This window comes from Orbicella franksi, chromosome 9, assembly GCF_964199315.1.
Source record: "Orbicella franksi chromosome 9, jaOrbFran1.1, whole genome shotgun sequence".
In the NCBI taxonomy this organism is placed as follows: Eukaryota; Metazoa; Cnidaria; class Anthozoa; order Scleractinia; family Merulinidae; genus Orbicella; species Orbicella franksi.
This window is the reverse complement of record NC_138153.1, coordinates 4326580-4350615: the sequence shown is the minus strand read 5'-3', so window position 1 is coordinate 4350615 and position 24036 is coordinate 4326580. Positions and strand designations below refer to the sequence as shown.

General features: G+C 39.1%; 3 protein-coding genes across 3 annotated transcripts; all 3 read left to right on the top strand.

Moving 5' to 3' along the window:
- The first annotated feature begins 84 nt into the window (after positions 1-84).
- On the top strand, positions 85-3826 carry LOC145496835 (uncharacterized). Its single transcript, XM_081476590.1, has 4 exons — positions 85-343; positions 1561-1947; positions 3212-3274; positions 3627-3826. The coding sequence occupies exons 1-4, from the start codon at positions 265-267 to the stop codon at positions 3824-3826; spliced, it is 729 nt and encodes a 242-aa protein (XP_081332716.1). The 5' UTR covers positions 85-264.
- A 1536-nt stretch (positions 3827-5362) lies between these two features.
- On the top strand, positions 5363-12378 carry LOC145496832 (uncharacterized). The gene is made up of 5 exons (XM_081476587.1): positions 5363-5440; positions 7250-7699; positions 8478-8810; positions 9331-9417; positions 10046-12378. The coding sequence occupies exons 1-5, from the start codon at positions 5377-5379 to the stop codon at positions 10123-10125; spliced, it is 1014 nt and encodes a 337-aa protein (XP_081332713.1). The 5' UTR covers positions 5363-5376; the 3' UTR covers positions 10126-12378.
- Positions 12379-14998: 2620 nt separating this feature from the next.
- On the top strand, positions 14999-23458 carry LOC145496838 (uncharacterized). Its single transcript, XM_081476594.1, has 4 exons — positions 14999-15253; positions 18779-19132; positions 22365-22526; positions 23115-23458. Exons 1-3 carry the CDS (start codon positions 15199-15201, stop codon positions 22511-22513), a joined length of 558 nt encoding a protein of 185 aa, XP_081332720.1. The 5' UTR covers positions 14999-15198; the 3' UTR covers positions 22514-22526; positions 23115-23458.
- The last annotated feature ends 578 nt before the right edge of the window (positions 23459-24036 follow it).

Genomic DNA, 24036 nt, shown 5'->3' with positions numbered 1-24036 from the left:
TAGCTATACAGTCGATTCTCAACTGACGCTCCTATTGGTTGGCTAACTTCTGTTATGTGATAGGCCAAAAAATGTAGCGAATAAATTCTGATCAAATTCACAGTGTAGACCGTTTTTCTCGGAAACGATTGCTTTAGAGGCAGTCCTTAAATTAAAGGAAAATTACATGTTCAGCATTTGTCTCAAAGACATATGTGCAAGTAACTCAACGGACCTCTGTTTATAAGCAATCAAAAGCATTCGCCCACGTTTACGACAACAAAAATGGGGAGATATGAATCACAGTTCACAGGCAAATCGTCGAAGATTTTACTCTGCCTTGTTGTCACTATGTACGTCACAGGTAAGTTTAGCAATATTACACTCTGCTTAATATTCGAATGGTTTTTGCGATCAATTTGCCTCGCCTTATAATGGAGGAAATGCACTTAACTGTCAAAATCAAGGGAAACAGAGAAAAACCCGGAAGTATATAGATGCTCGCGGCCACGATGGAAATTACTAAAATCCCAAGGGAAAACAAACCAAAGGTCCTAAAAATTATCTGGACACATAAAAATGTTGTTTGGAACTACTAAGGGCCAGAGAGTATGTAAGTGGAATATATTTTTCGGGTTTATACTATACAATGTCCTTGGACTGAGGGAGTGAATCGAAACTGAAAGTAACAAGCCTTCGCTCGCCACAGCTTGTATATTTCTCATCAAAGCGAGATTCCTATATTCGAAGTTCTCGAATTATCACCAAGCTACTGAAGAAAGCGAAAGAGGTTCACATGAATCACGAGCCGGCCAACGCATCGACGATTGGGAACGCGAATATTCTGGCGAGAAATTAGCATGTATTGTGTTCGTTTTGTTTATCTATAGTCTGGCTTAATTTATGCCCTCTACTAGAAGGCCTGCTAAAGAAATGAAACACGTTATGTTTTATTAAGCGACTAGAGTTGAATCGCAGCGGAAAAATATAGTTGTTTTGCCTTAGCTTCAAGCAAAGAACGTTTCTTTCGCTTGGAGTTCCGCGAAATGTTTTCGAAAACGGCGATCAATTCTCAGAATAATGCTTTCAGCGAAATTGACATGGTCGATCACCTGGTTAAAACATCCTATTTTTCCGAGAAAGACTATTATTAGAAGCTATAAGCATCACCTAAGACGAAAACAAATAATGTTGTTGACGAGGTCCCGGGATACGATGTCAGTATTGGCTGATTTCCAGGAAGGTAATCATAACAACTCTTGGCCGAAAATTCATGAATCCTGGAATATGGAATCGGGAACAGCGGAAAACGAAGAAACTAGTGGATTTATTTTGAAATATAGGCGATTACAACAGTTATCAGTTATCTTTTTCCTTAGGCTATTCTTTATCGTATATAACTGTCCCAGAGTAGCACAATATTGCCCCACGGTTTCGATCTCTCCTGGAGTTTTAATCCCATATTAGCAATTTTGACATGTATTCTCTATTCTATCGTATTTTAAACAGTTGATCACGCCCTTAAAACACAGTTTACATTGTGGTACATACTTTGTTGACTAACCATCCAATATTTGTCAGTATCATGCCAGCGAAGAAGTCCGAGATTGGTATCCCGCCCAAGCAATCCATTGATTGGCAAAAGCAATGGTAATGCTTCGTTTGCCTGGGCTTTTGAGCTTCTACCCACAGAGACATGGAACGAGAGCATATACGAACTGAGCTTCGGGCTCTGGAGCTCTCCAGGATACCTGAAGAAAAAACTCATGGCTATCGACAGACGAGGCCAAGTGCTGGTGCGACCGAACTATGAAAACAAAATCAGCTGCGACTTTAACATGTCTCGTCTGCAAGTGGAATTCACACTTCGCAGCTTAAGCAAAGAGGACTCAAAACATTACGGGCTTCATGTTGAGTTTGAGTTAGCTCGAGCTCCCTTGACGGATACTGTTATTCTCCGTATAGAGGGTAAATACTCAGTTGAAATCACTGATAAACTTACGGCATCCGGATTATAGGAAGTAACTTAATTCAGAAGTACCTAATTACCTGTTCGGAAGACCTTTAAACCTCTCCGATAAGTCGTTTTGGGGGTTATTTACCGGTCTTTTGTAGCCCCCAAGTCGATTAGCCCGTAGCCGATTAGCCCTGAACTAGAAGTCGATTAGCCCCCATATTAACGTTTAAAGAACGCCGGAGAAATAGAAGGTTTGGACCTCTGGTTGGGGCCAAGATATCGTTTTGGGTACCGAGGAAAGGTCAGCTATGATTTTCGAAAAGGCAATAACACTTAGAGTTTTCAACAAATGGACAATAATATCTAATATCTGATACGAGAAGACTCATGTTCCCTTAGAATGATCGTAGAGATAACAATTTTATATTGCAGCCTAAAATCAAAGCATTTGAGAGAAAACCGTCATTTGGTGCCCCTGTTGTTTAAATGTAAGGTCTGTAAGGAAAGACGTGTTGACTTCGCTCAGGACGTTTTATTAATTTCAACAGAAACTGGTTTAATGCACAGAAAGCCCTGCGGTAGGGAATTGCTAAAATAATGAGTGGTTGCATTGGATAAGAAAATAAAAAGCCCCACTCCCTTATTCCTGTTTAGGGAGAAGTGCTTTGAAGATAGTGAATTTAAGACTCAAATGGATTCATTGTGAGAAGGATGCGAACTTGTCCACTACAACTCAATACAAATGATGTAAACCAAACAACTGAAACAATTGCTACTCTACTGGTAAAATATTTGGTCAAAAAGTCACTCATTCCTACTATTTACATCTAGACAGTGCACGCGTGATTGACAAGGGAAATTTCCGTGTTAGAAAAACTCTGGAATCCTGGCACACAGCAATTACGAACCATGCTGACAATAATGCGAAAGAATTACCAAGACAATATTGAATTTTATTTTGAACCTCACATTAGCATTTTTACTCGCACACAAGCATTTCTATTGTTTTTTATTATAATTTTGTTTTTTCATACTTTCCTCGGTATATATTTTAACGTTCGCGCTTTCTATCTATTACTCGTTAAAGACTACAGACTGGTAGTCGAAAGCTCGTTTTAAACAAATTTTTAACCAGAGATCGTTTTTCTATTTTTCCAAATGTCTTATCCTGGTTACTCATCTACTTTTAAACATATTTACATCTAGTCTAGAAATTTGAATACTTTCTCAGTCCACAAAACGATGTTGAACAAGTATTTGAATCAAATTCAACAGATCCACCCAAAACTACCAGTCCACTACAGGAAAACGTTACCGTGAGGAATGGTGACCAAAACGGTAAGCGACCACAAATAGCAGGTAAACTACATTTGACCAGCGGTGGATCTAGACCTTGAGCTAAGAGGGGGCCCGGTTTTGTTTTGCTACCGATATAACTGGTGCTGCCCCCATAATGGTTTTTAATTCATCGTTTTCTATCCAATGACCTCCCTAATTACATTTCGACAGTATACGATTTCCTCTGTGAGGTCACCCAGCACTGCTATCACGAGCTAGAATTCTGTTAACTTGCTTGGACCTTATGATAATTTAATCAAGTTACAAATTATTAGCTTAGTTGTCCTTGTTATCACCCTGCAGATTGCTTGGCTTACCGTTAGTGATTAACAACTGATTTTTTATTTTCCAGTTCCCAGCACGCCATCACCATCAAAGCCATCCGTCAGCCCTGCGTTGATATCAATCGCGGTAATTTCCGGATGTGTTATTGTCCTAACACTGACAGTGCTCGTTCTTCACTATCGAAGACGCCACAAAAGAGGCATACCTTACGAGCCTCAGATTGATGCCAAAACACTAAGCAAACACTCCATTCCTGCAGCCATATAACCTTAGGCCTAGTTAAAATTTCAACTTTCAATATTAAAAGCCGGCAATCAGGACATGACCTAGTAACGGGAAAACTGAGGCAGTAATTTTTTCCTTTTGTTTTTGTCGTTTCTTGTTCTTTTCTTTTTGAAGGGGGAAAGTAGAACACTGCAAGAAAATAAATAAAAAATCAAAACAAATAACATTGCCTCAGTCATAATTTTTCTGGCTACGGCCCTGACAATTGAAGATGATCCAACTGTAGTTGATTTCGCAGCAGAGGTGCTCGGAGCAGCAGCCCGTCTATACCATTGGATTGCCCACCTGAAAACTAACGATCGAATCGTCAGTTGGTGACAAGCCATGGAGTCTCGCAAATCATTACGGAAATTATTTGGGATCGAGTGAACCCTGAAAACCAAATGCCATTGACCAAATTCATTTTTAAAGAAATTTCGGAGATTATTTCGGTAGTGAGTGAAGTCTGACATTTTTTCTGGGCCTATTAAGCTTCCTTCCCTGACACTTCTATTAATATGGCAATATCACAAACAAGAAGTATATAAAATACTGTTGCGTTAACGAATCTTCAATGATACAGGAGTGAGGGTGTTCAATGAAGGATTGAAAGGGTAATAAGTATAGACTTGGATGAAATATCACTGAAGCAACCGTGCGACAAACATACTCTTAAATGGCCAATTCTAGACCAAATGAGGAAGAAGTGCAGATAATCCATTCTCTCTCCTTTTCTCTCTCTCGCCGTTCAGTTCTCACGCTCTAACCGACTAACCGAGTGCTTGGAACAGGTTAACTCTCTCAAGAAGTTTTAGTCGTGTTTAATTTTTACAATTTTATCTTGTACATAAGCTGACATGGGATCACTCATACTCATTACGTTTTTATCATTCAGCGTCACGCCTGTAAATATTCAAATTTTATAAGTACCGTATGTCAGTTAATTAGTGTTGCTATTTTACTAGTGTCCCCAATTAGTCTATCTAGGCTAAACACATAGACAATTAAATAAAGGTTCTACTTACTTACTTGCTATAATAGTATTCTTTATGCTGATTTTGTTGAGTTTTAATTTGTATCAAATTGAGTTCAATCAGTTCAAGCTTAAGTTTATGCTCACTCTCTTTTGAGTCTATTACACGTTGAGATCTGAAAATGAATAAAGTTAGTAAGTGCACTGAAATAAAAACATTTACCATTTCTGTCAATTTTATCGACACATTTCTAATTAGTTATTTAGCTCTTTGAGGGTAGAGAGAGGACATTTTGGTGCGGAACATGAATGCGAAGCATTTTAGCTGGAAGCCAGTACGAAGTCCTATTGTAATTTAATTTGCAAAAGCCTTACCCTTATTAAATTACAATCCATAGCAGTACTGATAAAATACGATTTGTGTCACTGTTCTAGAAATGCAGACAGTTCTCAGAGTATCTCCTGCTTTTCGTAGAAATTAAAACAATTGATCATTGACGTCAAACGTCAGTCATTCTATTCATTACAAGACGCGCTTACTCAGCACATTTTTAGCTCGATTTACTCCTCAGTGAAGGCCATGATTCATCGACGGGAAACCTTCGTTTTCAACGCTTTCATTTGCGTTTTTGCACTGTTCCAAGGTAAGTAAGCACTACAACCATTGCTTTATACGCTTATATGTAGAGGGCTTAGCCGATATGTTGAAACAGTGCCGCTGGGCTTGTTTGAAAACAAGCGATTATCGGGTGGCGTTGTCGTGGGCATTATAAAAGCAAATCGCGGGAAATATTCTGTTAAATTCATTATTTAAGACAAGGCTTAAAGGCCGACCCGTTGCTGCCTAATCACAGGAATATCTTACCAGGCAACAAGGAGCCACGAGTGCTAAATCATTGAAAAAATTTATATTGTTTTTCAAGGGTCACGGATAGATTTCACGGTCGATGCGTTATGCAAATGTTGCGTCAGTCTCAAAGGTCCTCAAATGAAGTATTGTTTTGCTGTTTGATGAGGCGTACACAAGCTTACTCGATGTCGAATGCCGGGGTCGAATGGCTTCCTGCTTTCTAGGAAAGATAAAATAATTTAGGAAACATTCACCGGAACTCCGTGAATATCAAGAAGCCATGATGGCGATGTTGATATCCTGGAAACCTTTCTTGATCAATTTTATTTACCTATTCTCATGGTTTCTGCGAGGTAAGTGTTTTTGACAAAGAGGCAGTTCAGACGGCAATGTGCTTCAACTGAGCAACTGAACTTCAAATTATCACCGACTTTATTTTCTTTAGTAATACACTGAGATTTATCGGAATCACACTACGTTTTGGTTTACATATCGACGATTGTAACCTATAAGGCAAACATGATTATTTAGCCGGTAGCGAAAAACATCGACAAAATAAACACTTGCCATGTTTAACTGCGCGCGTGGGTATCATCATAGCGTGATGTTCAAGCAAGTTTTCAACTTTAGCGGTAAATTGAATTCTTGAATTTGCCCTCGTCTAAAGGCTCGTGCAATTTTGAGAGAATTTCAAATATCACTCGTAATGTGAATCCTTAATTGCACTCATATTCATACGATTACTTATCCTAATTGTTTTTTTTTTATCATTCTATATGTATCTGTCTTTGAACTACATATGGAAACTAATACTATAGAAATATGACATTTTCCTATTTAACCTATTATTAATGTTTTTTTCTTTCTTGACGCTTTAGAAATATTTTATTGTTGTGTTCTATTTATTATTTCCTTTTCTGTTTGGCGCTTTAGAAATCTGATTATATTATTGTACCTATTTCACATATTATTTGCTTTCTTGTTTGTTTAATCATTCTTTTACAGTGGAACCTCGATTCAACGAACCTCCATACGACAAAGTGCCCGGTACACGAACGATATTCTTGGCCCCAGCAATAGTAATGCGAAACATAGTTATGCGAAAATATTTTGCCACTCCCTTAGGCCCAGTTCAGACGTCGTGCTTCTGCCGTACCGATTTAAATTGCAATTAGGTTCGACTCTAGCACAGTAGGAAAACAACTCTGATTCAGACGTCGTGCCAGAGTCGAACCAAATTCAGGATATACTGATGCCTCGTAACAATTGTCCTACTAATTCCCCGTGGGAACGCAATCTCGCCAAAATACATTAATATAATTTATGAATTTTGTTTAGCGCGGCAGAAGCACGACGTTTGAATCGCTGCCGTGCCAGAGTCGTGTAGCACGGGAGAGCTTGTCGAACTTAATTGCTTGCGTAACTTAATTAAAAAGTTTGATTCAGACGCCGTGCTTCTGCCGTGCTTTTGTCGAACTTAATTCCTGAATTTAGTTCGGCACGGCAGAAGCACGACGTCTGAACTGGGCCTTAGCACTTTGTTATATGGAGGTTCCACTGTATTTTTTGAACATACTTGTTTAATTGATTTATTCGCTTGTAGCTTCATGCCAGTCCAGTTTATCGTTAACAGATGACAGGCCCCCAGACCTCGTAAAGGTTACAAAATTAGGAGAAGTGACCTTAAGCTGGGGTTTCGCATACAACGATTCTGCAAGCATTCGAAATGGTCCTTGGGAAGCCCGAGAAGTGCAGGAAATAACTTTTGGAATTCGGAAATCCATCGATGATAGACTCCTATTAAAGAAAATTGTTGTAGTGGACAGCAGTGGCAAGTTTGAGGTTCGTAGTGGATACGAGAGCAAAATGGATTGGAGCCACTCAATTAACAAATTGGCATTTAAGTTAAAAAGCTTTGCCTTTGAAGATCAAGCAACATATGGAATTAACGTTGAGTTTGGCCGTTTAGATCAAAAGCCGCTTACAGACTCTACGAGGGTCAGCATTGGCGCGTCATACAGCGGGCAAGATCAGAATTTGAACATGCGAAATGGTAAGATAAAACGGCAATATATATTCTTATGCCTTTTATTATCGCAAGGTTTTTGCTACATTGTATCCTTGATAAAGAAAGCAGAAATTTTATTATTGCGTGAGGAAGCGTTGACCGTGTGCAAGTACCAGCCAGGCCTGTTTGAGATGCACGCTTTTATTTGAATACTCTTAGAAATTATGTTTTCAAGATATTCCTGTTTATGATGGTGAAGGTGGGAAATATTGCCCTGGCGAACGCTCCAAATATTATTTTCTTTGCTTTGAGACTGTCACACATCTCTGCTGTTAAGCTTGTATAATATTTGTCTAGACTTATGAAAAGAATATTTTAATACTGCAGATAACGCTAAGAAGGAAATCACGTCCTGCTCAAGCGTTATTTTTTTCTCCAAATTAGATCCCAAATTAAATCCCTCCACTCTCTCTTATCTTCCTTTTGCACTCTTCTTCATTTCGTTTTTAGTTTTTGGTCGTTTGGAGTGGTTTGTGTACTGTTCTCTCTCTCTTTTTTCCGAGTCACTTGGAGTGATCCGTGGGTCTCCAGGAGTGTGTAAAAAACCGCACTTTTCTTCAATCGTTTGGAGTGGTTTGTGTACTGTTCTCTCTCTCTTTTCTCTGAGTCACTTGGAGTGATCCGTGGGTCTCTAGGAGTTGTGTAAAAAACCGCACTTTTCTTTAACCACGTTTTCATAAATCCAGTCATTATAGAAGTTTTTAAATTTCATGACATTCAGAGAAATGTAATCTCCCTCTCTTTTTTCTTTTCTTTTTTTCAGAAACAGCGTATGTGTCAGATACTTTTGACCTGTTATATAAAAGATCAGTGCAGGACCGAAATGAATCTTTTTCCGCGTACAGAATCCAGAAAGGAAATACCACCATCATCGCTCTTGGAAAAGAACAAGAGAATAAAAACGGTTCATGTGTCATTGACTCTGCTCTACTGGAAGAGTGCAAACAGCGTTTCTCTCTACGCTACTATAACAAAACGTATGTAGCCTTTCGTATTAAAAACGTGACGCTACATGATGCTGGGCGTTACCTACTTGAAGCATTTTTCTTGGGGATGATTGATCCAGAATACGCTGACATCAAGTTATCTGTGCAAGGTAATCTATTTTGTAAGGCATTGTGCCAGATCATTTCATTTCATTTGGCATGGGCGGGCATTAAATGGCAAGTACATTACAGGTCTAGAACTGGGCAATAGGGTCAATATTTTGAGTGAGGCTGAAATGGTGTAAAAAAAGTATGAATTTATAATTTAAGCTATAGAGAGCATATAAAAGTAGCGCATGTCGTCTTACTGTAATTCATCTTCTCAGTACTGAAGACATTACAACTTTTTGTTCACCATTCTGTGATTTTAGACTTTGCTTATATATTTTGACACCAGGAACAAAAGACTGCCACATTATCTTTCAATGCACTTCTTCTATTAATTAATAGATATAGCCTGCGAGCAGGCTCTTCGAGTGGCAACTCTTTTCATACCTTCTTTCCCCACGATGAGCCAGCTCACAAGCTAATTAACATGTAATATTGTTAGCCGAACTATAATAACCTTACTTAAATAATAATAATTAATGAGACATAAATTCCTGATATTTTGTTGTCGTACAATTCTAGAAAAACCAGTTACCACTACCTCAGAACCAGGTACTACCACGCGATTCCATGAAATATCAGAACCCAAAGCAAAAGGTGGCCAATCAGGTTAGTAAATGAATTAGGAGGTTAGTAAGTGGAGTGAAAGTACAGGACGCTCAGTGCACTACGTTGTAAAGGACGTACAGTGAAGTGCAGTGCACAGGCAATGCAATGCAGCGTTACACTGCACTGGCAATGCGCTCTACAGGAGGTGGGGTGCGAAGCGGCGCGGTACGGTGCAGTGGAGTACAGTATGGTGCAAATGATATATTGTAGTGCAATGCAGGGTAGTACAGTGCGCGGCCATTAATCGCTACGGCATTGCAAACGTATAAGTTTAAGAAAGGAAGAATTGGACAAGAGCCAAAAGCTGCTCTATGACTTTAGGAAAGTTATTGAGCATGACATTTATGTGTGTCTTTGTCCTGGTGACCCAAATCAGATTTTTCCATTTCATAAACAGGCAAATCCCAGTTCTATTTTGCCCCCCCAGGACATTCATAACTAATTTCTTGGTCCAATCCTGTCAGAAGTCTCAACTAAGGTATTACATGTACCTGCACACCATGTCTTTAGGATCCGCATACGTGGGATGGTTTTGTTGTTGTTGTTCAGTGTTTTGCTACTGATGCATGATGTTGCTTTTGATCTTTTGTTCCATTTTGTAACAGCTTTTTGTTTTCTTTATCTTCAGACATCCAATTTTCTGCCACTTTGCTGCTCGCTTTGATGATGGTATTTCAAATAGGATGGTCACTTATTAATACATTTTAACTCCTATTAAACTGTCACCCTCAGAGAAATGAATAGTTGCCACGTAAAGGGACTGGCCGCTTAATTGCCGCTTTTCATATGACGTCATCATTTTCCAAACTAAGAAATTACCAATCCTTCTGAAGTTTAAGTTTCATCAGACGTAAGGCCCTCTAATAACTTGACGTTTTGCAGCGTTTTAAAAGCTCGACAGGGTTCCTCATTTTGAAATAGGGCACGTTTTAATTTCCAAGTTTATGCGTTGTGTGACATTAAAATGGCGGCCCGATAAGACTCTCGAGTAGGTCAAAAGATGAGTTATTGCCCAAGTTTTTGCTAACTAAACAGTTGTTGCTCTATAGGAAATGTTAATTTCAGTGTGTCGGAGCTCTAGAGTAACAACTTTTCGTTTCAATGGCAAAACTCAATGACAGATGTTTCTGTTACTTTACGGCCGGCATGTTTGTGTCCCTCCGAGGGGCACAAACATGGCGACTCCATACAAAGCTCTATAAATTTGTGTGAAACACTTCTCCGAATAACGGGAGAATGAAAAACCGCACAGACCTAAATCTTGGCGGGGTTGTTTATATATCAATAATCTTTCATATCCCAGCTTCTTGACGTAATTCATCGAATGGTTATGATTTTTATTTTTGTTGGCGTGACACTGCAAACCAGCCATAGCCCAATTAATAGGGGTAAAAGCAGCAGAAAACCCTTTGGTTAGACTGTAGCCTGAAATGCCGGTAACCTTATTTCCCTAAACTCCAAAGGGCTTAAGATAGGTAATAGATTAGTAATCGATCACAACCAGATGAGTTTTTAATACTCATTGGCTAATTTAAATTTTGAAATTTTTTACTGCGATCAGTCATGACTAAGAGAAACAATTGCGTGACGTCATTGTCAGTCAAGCACAATTAGACCCGTAGCCCGCTTCGCCTCATGGGCTATTGACCCGTGGCCCTTGAGGGCGAAGGGTCTAATTGTTTTAGTATCACCCAACTAGTCGGACAGAAAAGACAATAATAAAGTTAGCAAATGCAAGTTGAAGAAATATATATTTGGGAAAAGCGTCACGCTCGATTGCGCCAATTTCGCCACTCGAGGACTATTACTAATACACCTCTAGTAGCGTAGCCAATTAAAATGCAGGATTTGCGTTAGTCCACTAGTTGGGTGACACTAACTTCAAATATTCCTCCAAGCGGCTGCAGCGTTATTGAATATTTGTTCAGTAAGCTGGGCTCCGGCATCAAGGGTTTCACTGGTACCTTGACACTTAAAACAGGTGTTAAGTTTTTTAGGACAGATCAGTTCCTACCAATTTAACAATTTGAGAAATATTGTGATAAGATTTTTTAGCTTTTTTCGACCGATATTTGTTGGCAGCATCTCATAGTAATTGGGCTAGTTCGTAAGCTCATGTTACCAAGGCTGGTGCAATGAATGAACACTCAATGAACACTGAATGAACACATTGATGATGATGTAAAATTTTAAGTGTCCCCAACTAGTAGGGGTGTTTCTCCTCGGTTAGCTGAGACTGGCACGTTAATAAAGTGTTGATGATGATGATGATGATGATGATGATGATGATTATTATACAAATTGTCCAATGTGCTTGTATGCCATGCTACTTTTCAGCTTCTGATATCAATGTTACCTTGTTCAAAATTGCATTCCCAGTTGTACCCTAATATCAACCTTGCCGGCATGAATTACCACAGTAACTACCCAGAACCTGCTTACGTCTGGCCTCATCGCTCATTCTGTGGAGTAACCGCAAAATTCATTTGAAGATTCATTTTTTTCCCATGGCGCAGTCAATTAGCAAGACTAGTATTTGCTTTTTCTAAGTGGCCGTGCTCTCTATCTGAAAATATTGAACCTAGATCAATTTATGTTTCTTATATTTAAATCTAAACAGCTCAAATAAAAACATTCTTGTTGTTATTGTTGTTGTTGTTGGGTGATCTTATCCGGGGTTCGTGGATTCGATTCCCACCGCATATCAAACTGAGTTTGTCCTTTGGCACGTGTGGCTCCCTTCAGCTATTTCCTCTCCGACTTCTGAGGTCTTGAACATAAATTATACCTGCGGAGGCAAATGAGCAAGGGCATCACATGATGGACATACATGCGGCTGGTGATAGGCACTGATACATTGTACTAGTAAAAGTAGCATAACATGCTACTAGCATTGCTCGATTTTTTTCCAAATTATGCTCGTTTTTGAAATTTATGCTACTTTATCTTTAAGTATGCTTTTCAAAAAACGAAACACAAAACAAGTCCAAATTATATATTTATTATTGATTACGCATGATATATATCTTGTTTATTTTCAATATGTTCTGTTATAGCTTATTTTGAGCGGGTTCTGGCCTATCGGGTGGCCGTTCTTCGAGGGGGACATGGGGGGGGGGGGGGGGTCTAAACACCGCAACACCGCAAAAAAAAATTAACGAACACCGCATCACCGCAAGAAAAGTCAACGAAACACCGTCACTGCGCAACACGTATTTTTAGCGCCATGATTCGTTCATCTACACTTAAAATAATACTTTTATACCTCAACAATTTTCCACAAAATAAACAGATCACAACGCTTTTCATCGCGCATATGTCGATACTGCTGATGCCTGTAAATCAGTCTTCCTGCTCTTGTGAAGAAACTTTGCGTGGAGCTAGGAAGCGGACGAAAAAAAAGAGAGGAGCCTCGAGAGATGGCCTTTACCCCAGATCCCTCTCTTCTTTTACTTCACTCACTTTTCTTGGTGTATAAACCCACTGACGGAAGCCCTATCTTGACTGAGAGTATTGCTTTCCGGAGCTAACTGCGTTTGCGCTCGATATCGATAATCGTTTGAAAAAATAGAAGGTCAAGAAAGTCGGAGGACCTTGGAGCGGGTATAGACTGGCATCAGAATGACCTATAGACGAAGCCGAAGCCGAATAGCAAAACTGGAAAAGGAAAAAATAGTAAATGTGTGTAATTTACAAAGCTTCCTTAGCTTAGAAAGCCTTCTTTCTTCCCTGCCGACGCGACATCTGAATATATTTTGTTGCCGGTAGTTTTCGCCACCTTTTTCTTTTTTCGTAGAAAAAGCTGCGTAATCCATAATGCATTGTTGGCATTTCCAGAATTTCCAGGATTGTTTCTGTCCTTGCTCCTCCACGTGTCTACCGAACACTGAGCTTACGTATAAAGGAAAACAGCTTCGGATTGGCAGCCGAAGATTGACTAGAAAGTGATGGTCTGTATTTTTTTTTTTAACAAATTATTAACGTCAATGGTACGTGTTTGTCATAAATTAGCATGGATTAACGAAGTTTACATGCTAAATTTAGGTCTGAGAAAGGTAAATCAAGAAACCCCAGCACCACAAACAATTTCATTTCACCGAACACCGCAGTGCGAAAAACACAAACATCGTGCACCGTAGGGTTTGAGGTCACCGCAACACCGCAAGTTGAGATTTTATATATTCACCGCATCACCGCATTAAAAAAACATGAACACCGCAAATCCCCATGTCCTCCTCTTCTTCTTCTCGTATGTGTAAGTTGCTCGACGCCATTTTGTTGCCTGTGCATGCGGGAACTGGGACCGACACAGTCTCACTTCCGGTGTGCCCGGTCATCAGGCTAGACGTTGGCTAGACGACGAGTGACGCAGTACTACACTAACCCTCTCTCCAGTCCCCCAAGACATTACAAAATTGAAAAAAGACTTACTCCCCTGAAGACTGACTCCAGAACTTGAAAATAATCAATTTCACAGTCCAACCAAGTCACGACTCTGGTAATGTTCCCTTCAGAAAAAGAAATCACAATATTGCTGATTATGCTAGCAGTGCTATTTTTACAAAAAGTGCAAAAAATATGCTCGTTTCTCCAAATTAAGCCAAAAATTATGCTAGCACAATCTATAAGTGCCTAGCTGGCGAGGGTTGACGGGGCATGCCGCTAGGTTGGGACAAAACCGACTGCAATGAAAGAGATCCTGGAGGCGCAATGAGGTGTCCGCTACTGTGTTGACATGCGTGCTGATATATCTTAGCTTGCAGTTAAATAAAAGACTTGTCAGCAAAGGGCATAATCAAAATGTTTTCAGGGAAGCCATGCAATGCAAGGTGAGTTACGCATTGTATGAGGTCCCCTGCGAGCAGGTTCACCTTTAAGTTACACTCGCTAGCGCCGTAGCAGCTAGCGAAACGATCCGGAGGGAAAGAGTCTGGTGAACAGGCGCCACTTTTTCGTCTCGCTGTCTCACCGTTCGATTCGGAGCTCGAGGCTAAACCGCTCGCGCTTGTGCTAACCAAATGTTGTCAGTGAGGTGCAACTAAAAACAGTGCATGTGTCTTGTAGATTAATATGTGCCCCAGCTGAAAAGAGAGAAAGTCAAGTGAAACCACTTGCCGTGAAGAAATCTGCTGCACCAAGCGGGTATACGTCTGTGGAAAATTCATTTGCGCCGATCGGTTCGGATTCGGAAAATGAAAAAGGATTTAAAAAAGAAAATGTACTGTTAAAAACGCTTAAAAATTCAGCCTACCAACTGTATTTTTCTGACTCTTCTAGGAGATTGATCGTTTGAAAATAAACTGCTCAGTAATGTGCTTTTTCATAAGAATGCAAAAGAACGTTCTGGTGCCTCGAGCTCATTATTTCATTATTATCAAACGTCTTATAAAAAGCGATTTCGAAAAACATTTAAGCGGGAAAATTAACGTAAGTAAAGTTATATGACGTTTCGAGAACTTCATGTTTTTTTTTTTTGTCGAATCATTTATTCATTCCACAATGATGACATGAAGTCGTCGAAACGTTATATAACTTTACTTACGTTAATTTTCCTGCTTAAATGATCATACGTGACCCAGAAATTACAAGCACTTATATGCGTAAAACGTAGGATCGAGTAGAAGCTTTTATTGTCGGTGATTTCACAAACCGGAAGTATGTTTGAGACTTATATGCTGACTAATGATATCTGCGCCTTAGTAATCGTCAAAGACACTGAAACACATGGACCACAGAACGTTCGCTTGCCATTGATCAACAGCAAGTGCCTTAAGAGCTAGAATGTTTTGGATAACAGTTTCTTTTCCTCTCATGATCATCTACAACCTTCGAGCAGGTTTGTTATTTAGGCGCTCCGGGTTAGACGGTATCTGTATTAATTACCCTGCGAGCAGTAGGCGAATTAAGCCACTCTGCTGACAGGCTACAAGTAAATCAAAACGCTTTTGAAATTAAAACACACTACTGATCGAAAGGCATCTTAACTTTGTTGATGTCGCGGGTCACATTGTCTGCCAGCATGGAACATAGTGTGGACTTGGACAAGTAGGTGCTGCTAAGTAGGCGCTCCTGGTTAGGCGGTATCTGTATAATCACCTTACGAGCAGTGTCGCTTCGATCTTAACTTAGCGTAGGCGAAGCCACTCTGCTCGCAGTGTACAAATAAATCAAAACGCTTATGAAATGAAAATACACTACTGATCGCAAGGCATCTTAACTTTGTTGATGTCGCGGCTCACGTTAGCCGCCATCATGGAGCATAATGTGGATTTGGACAACATAAATTAAATGTCTATTTGAAAATCCAGAGTAGAACATTGCCATCTTGTGACCAAGTTATTCTGTAAACAACGGGCAAAACAAGATTAACACAGGAGAATTTTTTTTGTAAAAAGAAAACGAAAAAGAAAGGGTGACGGCAACTAACTGGAACAAATTGTAAACTATAAGTAATAGTAGTTGGACCGAATGGAGTACAATTCAGGGAGTAATCGAGCGAGTAATTTCAAAATCGGACAAGCGCGCAGCGAGAGGTCTATTTGAAATTACGATCGAGATTTTTAAGAAATGTCCTGGCCTATTCTGTGGCCCAATGACAGAAAGCTAGCTAAAACAGATTAATATAACTAGACTGCTAAGTAGACTCGGCTTTAACACTAGAATGAATGTGATGACAGCTATTGTACATGACGAAGCTGAGAGGTCACTCCTCTCATTACAATATTGCGGCTCAATTGAACCAAGACAAGTAAAACGATGAATTCTGTAGTTGAACGATTCTCAGTGAAAGCAAGACAATTTAAATGGTACTCCGATCCGAATGAGCAGAGCCAGTTCATCATAAGGATTATAAGCTAACTATGGCACCTAAACAGGCTTGATATTCCCTGTATAACAGAACTGTGGAGTGTGTCACAAAATTATAACGCGCACGTGACGGAAAGGGTGTGGAAGGTTTCCGAATTTCGAAAACACTTGTTGAATTCTTTGCATGACTTGTTGAATTCTTTGCATGCAGGGAATTCAACAATACAAAGTACTTTCGTAGTGGAACCTGTTCATGCTTTATATTTTGGTCGGCAGCCATGCGACTCAATGAAAGCCTTCTCCAACGTTTTGATTTGCGTTTTTGAACTTTACCTGCAAGGTAAGAGACAATTAATTCATTTAATTCTGAACGATCAAACTGAACGGCAACGTTTTAACGACAAACACGGACGTGTGTGCCTAGTAGTAAGCGGACATTATCGTGTTTGGTAAACAAACAGTAACTTAAGTCTGTCTAAATATCACGCGATATACCCTCAAGTTTATGTAGAAATACATCGAGCTTTAAAAAGAAGCACGTTGGCGAGTTTCTTTAGTGACCTTTAGAAGAAACGTTAGATGAACAAGCAATTTTACGCACAAATCATTCACGTGTATCATCAAGGCCGGAAGTACAAAGCTGAATGCCGAAATGTTATTTAACGTACAAATTTACCACTACTGATCACGAATTGGAAAAGAATCTCATAACAGTGGTAATTGCTAATACATTCACTCAAAGCCTGATCTCTGAGCCATGTGTACAGTACATGTAATTAAATATTCCAAAATTTGATGACTCATGGTGACTTAGAATCGGACGTATAAACGTACACTTGCGGCAGTAAAATGTTTTCTCGACCCATGGTACTTCATGTGTCAATACATTCCGTTTAAAACCAAGCTATTCTAAGAGACTGAGAGGTCAATTATCCTGAGATTAGTAAGAGAAAATAACTTAACTTTCTCTTGAATTGCCTGAGGCTGAAATTAATTAATTCTGTCGACTTTTATTCATCAGCGAAAATATTCGAATCAATCGCATGGAGTTTGTTTACGATAAACGAACACGCGATTGCAAATGTTGGCTTACATTCGTGTTTCCAACAGTTAAGAATAATTTATGTAAAAGAATATACTTTTACAAATAACATTACGCGTAAACATATTACTAGCAAATGTGAAAATATTTCTCATGAAATTTGAAGGCAAATGTAAATATTTTAGTCCAAGGAAACTGGGGCCGTGACGCAACGTATAGACAAATAATAGTTTATAGAGCAGACCTCTACTTGCTAACCAGAAACCCACAGGAAAATACCGGCATGGATTTTGTCATTATGTTATATCTGTCTGTAGGGTAAAAGCTCGGTTGTTGACGATTATTGATTTTATCAATAGACACTGAGACAGGAGTTGGAAGTCAGCGAATGAGATCATTCAAGGTATTGAAGTGGGCTATCTTTACAACGAGGAACGGAGAATCGGGGAATGGGAATGGGAATGGGAATGGGAATGGGAATGGGAATGGGGAACGGGTATTCTTTAAAACGGGGAATCTTTAAAAGCGGGAATCTTTAAAATGGGGAGTCTTTAAAAGTGGGAATCTTTAAAATGGGGAATCTTTAAAATGGGGAATCTTTAAGTGAAGGCGTCGAACGCACTCATAATCTTTGATTACCGCTAGTTTATGAAAGTGGCAAAAGTACAATTGAGGCCATACACTACTGTAAAATGATATTAAAATCGTTTAATGGATTTGATATCATTTAATGATTTTAATATCATTTTGCAGTAGTGTAAGGCCTCAATTGAACTTTTGCCACTTTCATTTAAAATGCTACTGAAGGACAACATCCAACGACTATTAGTTTAAGGTCATTCCCCAGTATTGCATTGCGCATCCTTACTGCGCATAATTTCACGCGTGATTAGCGCGCGCGCATTAAAAAATGGCGGCTTTTTGTTTACAGCTGGACCTCGCCATAGAGGTAAATCGTCATTTTCTCGCAAACGAGTATGGTGAGCTATCATTTTTTTCTGTTGTTTTGAATTGAGTAATAAATTTCTCTGTGTAAAATAAATATGGACCAATTCTCAGTGTAGAACAAAAAGCAATCGTCGGAAACGTGAATTTAGCAAGCAATCGTGACTACAATCATAGTGCTATTATAAGAATTTATATGGGTATAAACAAGGTGCTGTTTCTCCTAAACGAACATGGGAACCCCTCATTTTTATTTCAGAATTTAAGTTCCTACAATATAAACAATCAATAGGCAAAGTTTCACAAAAATCTCAGTGCAGGTTCTATTTCAGTGGAATGACCTCAATAGACCAATTTCGAAACATTACATGAATTCAGCCCAACACAATAAGCACAATAGACCTCAGCACGAGGCTCTGGGGAATAAACCCCACAAACTCTGTAGTTATTCCTCAGAGCCTCGTGCTGAGGTCTATTGTTTAAGGCTGAATTTTAATAAATCGAAATTGAGTCTAATAGAATTATTCTGACAAGTTTAATGTGATGCTCAAAAATCCGTCATTTCAGTTGCAGTGTTAACTGGTGCTTCCCAAGTCTACACTTGTACCTTTGGAGACACAGCGAGGCTCTTCTCACCAAGATCTGACCGAGAACACCTCAAAGAGTTCAGGCAGTATCGTGTGTGGAAGGGCAACATATCATTCGCTGTCATCGAAAAAGGATCTCAGACCGGTAGATGTTTGAACGATGTTTTAAAACCATTTTGTCTTACAAAGGTAGAATTCCAAGTATGGAACGAAACCCATCTACTATTGACGATAAAAAACACCAATTATGACGACAGTGGAAATTATGGTGTGGAACACGTGTTTGGAGGAATGGAAGACAACGATAAAGACACCATCTCTTTGAAAATAAAGGGTTAGTGAACGAAATACAAAATCATTATTCAACTATGAAACTTATTAGGAAATCATTTATAATGTTAATAATGTTATTAGCACCACTGATAGCTATTTTAAGTCATCTGAAAAGCCCGGGGGATACTTCACAAAGTTTTATACGAGGAGTCTCCGCCCCGAGGTCCAACCCCTTACCCTTTTGTATACCACTTTGACAGAAAAGGTATACCCCTTTCGTTTTCCCTTTCATTGAAAAAAAATGGTACTTGTTTCGCATATCTATGTAAGAACATTGCATCTCTTTTCTAAACCCTTGAAATGAGGTTAATGATGTAGAGCTTATTAAAGTAAATGATACAGCTCTAACGTGTCTGTTTGAAATATTTTAATTAAATGCCCTTTTAAATACCCAAATGACAGATTTCCCTGCCCTTTCATCTACCTCAACTTGTGAAATCCCCACCCTTTCAAAACCTGAAGCATGAAAAAGGTAGTCCTTTCGGGTGAAAAGTGTCCTCTTCATAGATCTTAAGTATAGTGTTCAGGGGGGGCTGGCAGCTACCTTTGATCTCTCCGCTTTTCTGGTTTCTATGATCGCCCCAGTAAAGAAATCTGTCAATCATTCGAGAACCGTAACGAGCATGCGCACAACGCGAAAATAACACGAGGTAACCGAAACATGTTTCGCCGCCATTTTTGTTCAGGGTTTGCCTTCGATTCGATAACTTTTTATTCGCTGTTAGCAATTTTTAACGACAGCTCTGAGGCAATCAGGACTAAGGGAATCCAGGACCAGCTTTGGGCTATTTTCCTGGCGAGCGTGGTTGCATTCTTGGTTGCCTGGAGAGGTTTCTCCGTCTCAGGAAGAAAACGAAGCTGAAGTTTTTATTTTGCTGTGAAAATTTCAAGGTTCATTACTTTCCATCTTCACACCGAGCAATTATTCTTCCCAAATTTCTATGGAAAATACCGATGTCGAACTGTTTCATGTCTGGCATTATATATCGCGAAGCCTCCGAACGTAAGTCTTAATATATTTCTCAACTGTTCAGAGTTGTACATTTAAACTTGAGCTTACATTGACTTCATTAAACAAGCTTTTCTGTCTAAAGTTTTTTCCGTCGTAACTTACTTTCTCATGAAAGACTGCATTTACTGTATGATTTTCCTGTAGTGTGTTGAGTCTGAAGACTTTCTTTCGAGTAATTTAATTTAATCATGAAACTTGAAGGCAGTTGCAGATCAGTCAACAACATTGAAAATAGCTACCAGTTTGCGTGTCTCGATAATGCAGTGATAAATTATGGATGTTTTGAAACCTCCATCCCTTACTGTTCAGTACCAATGTGAACTCGCAAATTTGAAATCATTTTTCCGCTTCTGCATATGGGAATGTCCAAAATGGACTGTTTGCTAGACACAGACTCAATGTGAACCTTTACTGGGTTGAGGTATTTCATTTACAAGTTATTTACCCGTGAAAATAAAGAAAGCAGCTTCTGCTCACATGCTTTGGCATAATTTGTACTGGTGATAAGCATCAGTTTTATTTGTGTGGTGGGAGAAAGCTCTGTAATACTTCTGGATATCAAAATAGGGCTGCCATATACTCATCTGCTGAGGGAGATAATTTATGAAATAGACCCAGGGAAGGAAAATGAGGCCATGTTACCTGTAGTTGAGTGGTAGTAATGAGGTAAGCAGGTAAAATGGTCATTCATCCAGATTATTAATTACTAACTTTAACTTGGGTAAACCTGAGTCAAAAGAACCTCCACAACATTTGAAATAGGCCAATTTTGAGACTTGGCTTTAAGGCTTTCGAGAATAACAAGAAAAGACATCAAGCGCAGGGATCTGTAACAGTCATTTAGCCCCCAAGTCTATTAGCCCCTAAACATTTAAACTCCAACCAGAAGTCAATAAGCCCCCTACCAGAAATAAAAAAACTGTATATATTTTTTTCCTTAAGCATGAGTAAGGGGCTAATCGGCTTGTGGTTGGGGGCTAACTGGCTAGGGGCTAATCAAATGACCGGTAACCAAAGGATTTGTTTTATTCCTCTAAGGCAAAAAGATGAGTAAGGATGTTAATATATCAACTCATGATTTGGCCCAACGTGTTGATTATCAGTGGCTTGTTCCTGTAGTGGAAGGATAGCTAAATAAGACAATAAGGCAGACTAATATAAAGTCAGATGAAGAAGTCTTTAATAGTACTTGTCTCAAATGACAATTCTTAGTGCAAGAGAGGAGCATGAACCCTTTGAAAACTGATTGAGAGGTGACATAAAAAATTAGTCCAGAAAGAGCAACAAAATGAGGTGGTAAAGTCAAACTTCCTGCACACTCCCCATGTCAACGACTTGAGTGGACCCATTATTTAAGCCGTTAAGTCAAGAATATTAAAACAAAAGTCTAAGGATTATGAAGAAACAAAAACAATCAATGACGCAACTATTGTGTTGTAACAGCAAAGAGATGGTGATGAATTCTCAATTCTGCCGAGGGACCTATCCAGTATTCGCTTTCATAAATAATGCCAGATGCTTTGCCTGAAACTGAAACAGACCTCTTGTAGTAACGTGACAGAAAAACGCCGTACCCACTGCACTCACTATGAAACCTACTTTAACCCTGTCAGTTTAGTAAGTGCAAACAAAAAGGGTCACGAAGCTGTTAAGAAAAAGCAACCCTTACCATCAGGGAGTCCGGAAATAGAGAAATACTTCAGTTTATCCCGTTGATAGGACACCCAAAAATGCTCGAATGAAATATTCATGCCTGCAATCTGGCTCACACTGTGGAGTTCCCGCTCGCGAGGGCTCACAGGTTTACGTTGGAATATTTATCACCGATGCCTCGATCAAATGTCCAAGATTTAGATGCAGGGCAACTGAAGCTTTTTCGTAGATGTTTGAACGTGAAATATGCACGACGTTTACAAAACTTTACAAACGCATCGCGCTCACGGAAGTCCGCCATGTTTGTTTTCCACAAACCAGTACTTAGTCTTGCTCGGCCAAATTTCTTAACTGGGGCGATCATAGAAACTCGGTTCCAGGCCTCGCTGCTTGCCCCCCCTGATAGTGTTGTTTCTAAACAAGTTTGAGAATGTTTTGCCTTCTGTTATTAAGAGCGTTCATAAATATTATACAGTTAATTCTGGAATCGTTAAGTTACAATTCCTAGAATTTCTATCCAACATTAGAGCAATTTTGTTATTATTTTTCTTTGTGTTATTTTTACCAGAGCCGACAGACATCCCAAGTCATGGTAATGCAACCACAGATGGCAACAAAACTCGTGGTATTTCCTCTGGTGTTTCGTTAACCCTTTCGGTGCTGTTAGTTGTTCGTTTGTTGAGTATCAGTCTCTTTCTTTTGTGGGCATCAAACTGAGTCACTTCAATGGGTAGGTGAACTCAAACTGATATTCTAGTAGATTTTAATGGAAAAATTGTTTTGTTGCAACCATGACGATTCTTGATAGAAATGCTGCCTATATATGTTACACTTAAAACTAAATAAATATATTTACTACTCCAATAACTTCTGTAACACTGGTCAACCGTACTGATGCGTGGGTTGGGAAGGAAATTTGAACATGTGAAGTCTCTTTGATTATTCAATTATATTTTAATGGAAAAAAAATTGTTTTGCCTCAACCATGACTATTCTTGATAGCAAAAAAATGCTACCCAGGTTAGCTTGTTCGGAAACTAAAGAAATAAATTTACAATCCTGATAACAGTACCACTGGTCAACCATGCGTGGGTTGTAAACTAAGGAAGTAGGAAATTTGAACATGTTTATTGTTAATCCATGATGTTCTCCGAACTTGTTTGCTATGATGAGAATGTGTTTTGTATTTATAGTAACTCTGGTCTCCATCTCAACTGAGTTCGTGTCCTTTTTTTGTCACTGCATGACGTCTGCTTGACAAACTCGCTGCGACGAGCAACTGATTTAAATGCCTTTTATGTTTATATTTATTGCACAGATTTCCCTTTATTTGTCTGAAAAATTCAAGTATAATGGCGTCTTAAAGATGGCATCCATGTAGTAACCACAGCCAATGGAACCGGGCAAACAAATGAACGTCAGCGCAGCAGAGAGGATACCTGAGGCCACGTGAAAACATTTACACATCTCACGAGTAAATCTGAGTCTATTTTCACATTTGTGATGTAACACTAGCGATGTTCAGTACCAAAACTAGAAATGACGACGTCACACCATCCTCACGACACTAAGGCTTGGATTGATAATGAATGAAAAATATTTTTCAGATTATATTTTGTTTGCTTGAGTTGTACAGTGTAAAATTAAAATTGAAATTTGGTACACAGTTTTATGGTCTTAAATGTTTCTGATCATGGCAGTCTGCAGAGAGTTATTTTTAAAAAGAGGTACGTTGAGGCTTTTGCTCTCAACAGTAACTTGGCTCAACCTCCGCTTCGCTTTAAATTGCATGAATATGTGAAGCATTTAGTTGGTACACGACCCTACAAGCCGAATTGACAAGCAATCGTGTTTAAATAAAGGTTGTGTATGACTGGAATGTATGTATGTATGTATATATGTATCAGTTACGAACGAAGAAAATATTTTCCATGCTGGTCGTCTGATAAATGAGTGTATTTGAATTTATTTGAATTTCAATTGCTATACACATAACGCCATCGACCGAGAAACGCTGTTTACTTGACTTCTGCTCATGTTGTTGAAACGTGCATGGTCAGTCGCCAACCGACAGTTCTTTCAACTTCCCTCACTCAAATGATTACACTAAACGGACAAATGGATATGTTCGGCGAATTTATTTTTTCCCACTTTAATCCATCGGTATTAAAAAATGTCGTGCTTCAGAATAATACAATCAGGTGCGTTATTGTCACGTGACTGTCTTCTCCTATTATGGG

Excerpts from the sequence above, each read along its gene's own strand:
- LOC145496835 (XM_081476590.1), top strand. The coding sequence starts at position 265 with ATGGGGAGATATGAATCACAGTTCACAGGCAAATCGTCGAAGATTTTA. Across the intron at positions 1,948-3,211 it reads TGTTATTCTCCGTATAGAGG|ATCCACCCAAAACTACCAGT; the intron begins GTAAATACTCAG and ends CAAATTCAACAG. Across the intron at positions 3,275-3,626 it reads GAGGAATGGTGACCAAAACG|TTCCCAGCACGCCATCACCA; the intron begins GTAAGCGACCAC and ends TTTATTTTCCAG.
- LOC145496832 (XM_081476587.1), top strand. The coding sequence starts at position 5,377 with ATGATTCATCGACGGGAAACCTTCGTTTTCAACGCTTTCATTTGCGTT. Across the intron at positions 5,441-7,249 it reads CGTTTTTGCACTGTTCCAAG|CTTCATGCCAGTCCAGTTTA; the intron begins GTAAGTAAGCAC and ends ATTCGCTTGTAG. Across the intron at positions 7,700-8,477 it reads GAATTTGAACATGCGAAATG|AAACAGCGTATGTGTCAGAT; the intron begins GTAAGATAAAAC and ends TCTTTTTTTCAG.
- LOC145496838 (XM_081476594.1), top strand. The coding sequence starts at position 15,199 with ATGTTTTGGATAACAGTTTCTTTTCCTCTCATGATCATCTACAACCTT. Across the intron at positions 15,254-18,778 it reads CATCTACAACCTTCGAGCAG|TTGCAGTGTTAACTGGTGCT; the intron begins GTTTGTTATTTA and ends CCGTCATTTCAG. Across the intron at positions 19,133-22,364 it reads CATCTCTTTGAAAATAAAGG|AGCCGACAGACATCCCAAGT; the intron begins GTTAGTGAACGA and ends TATTTTTACCAG.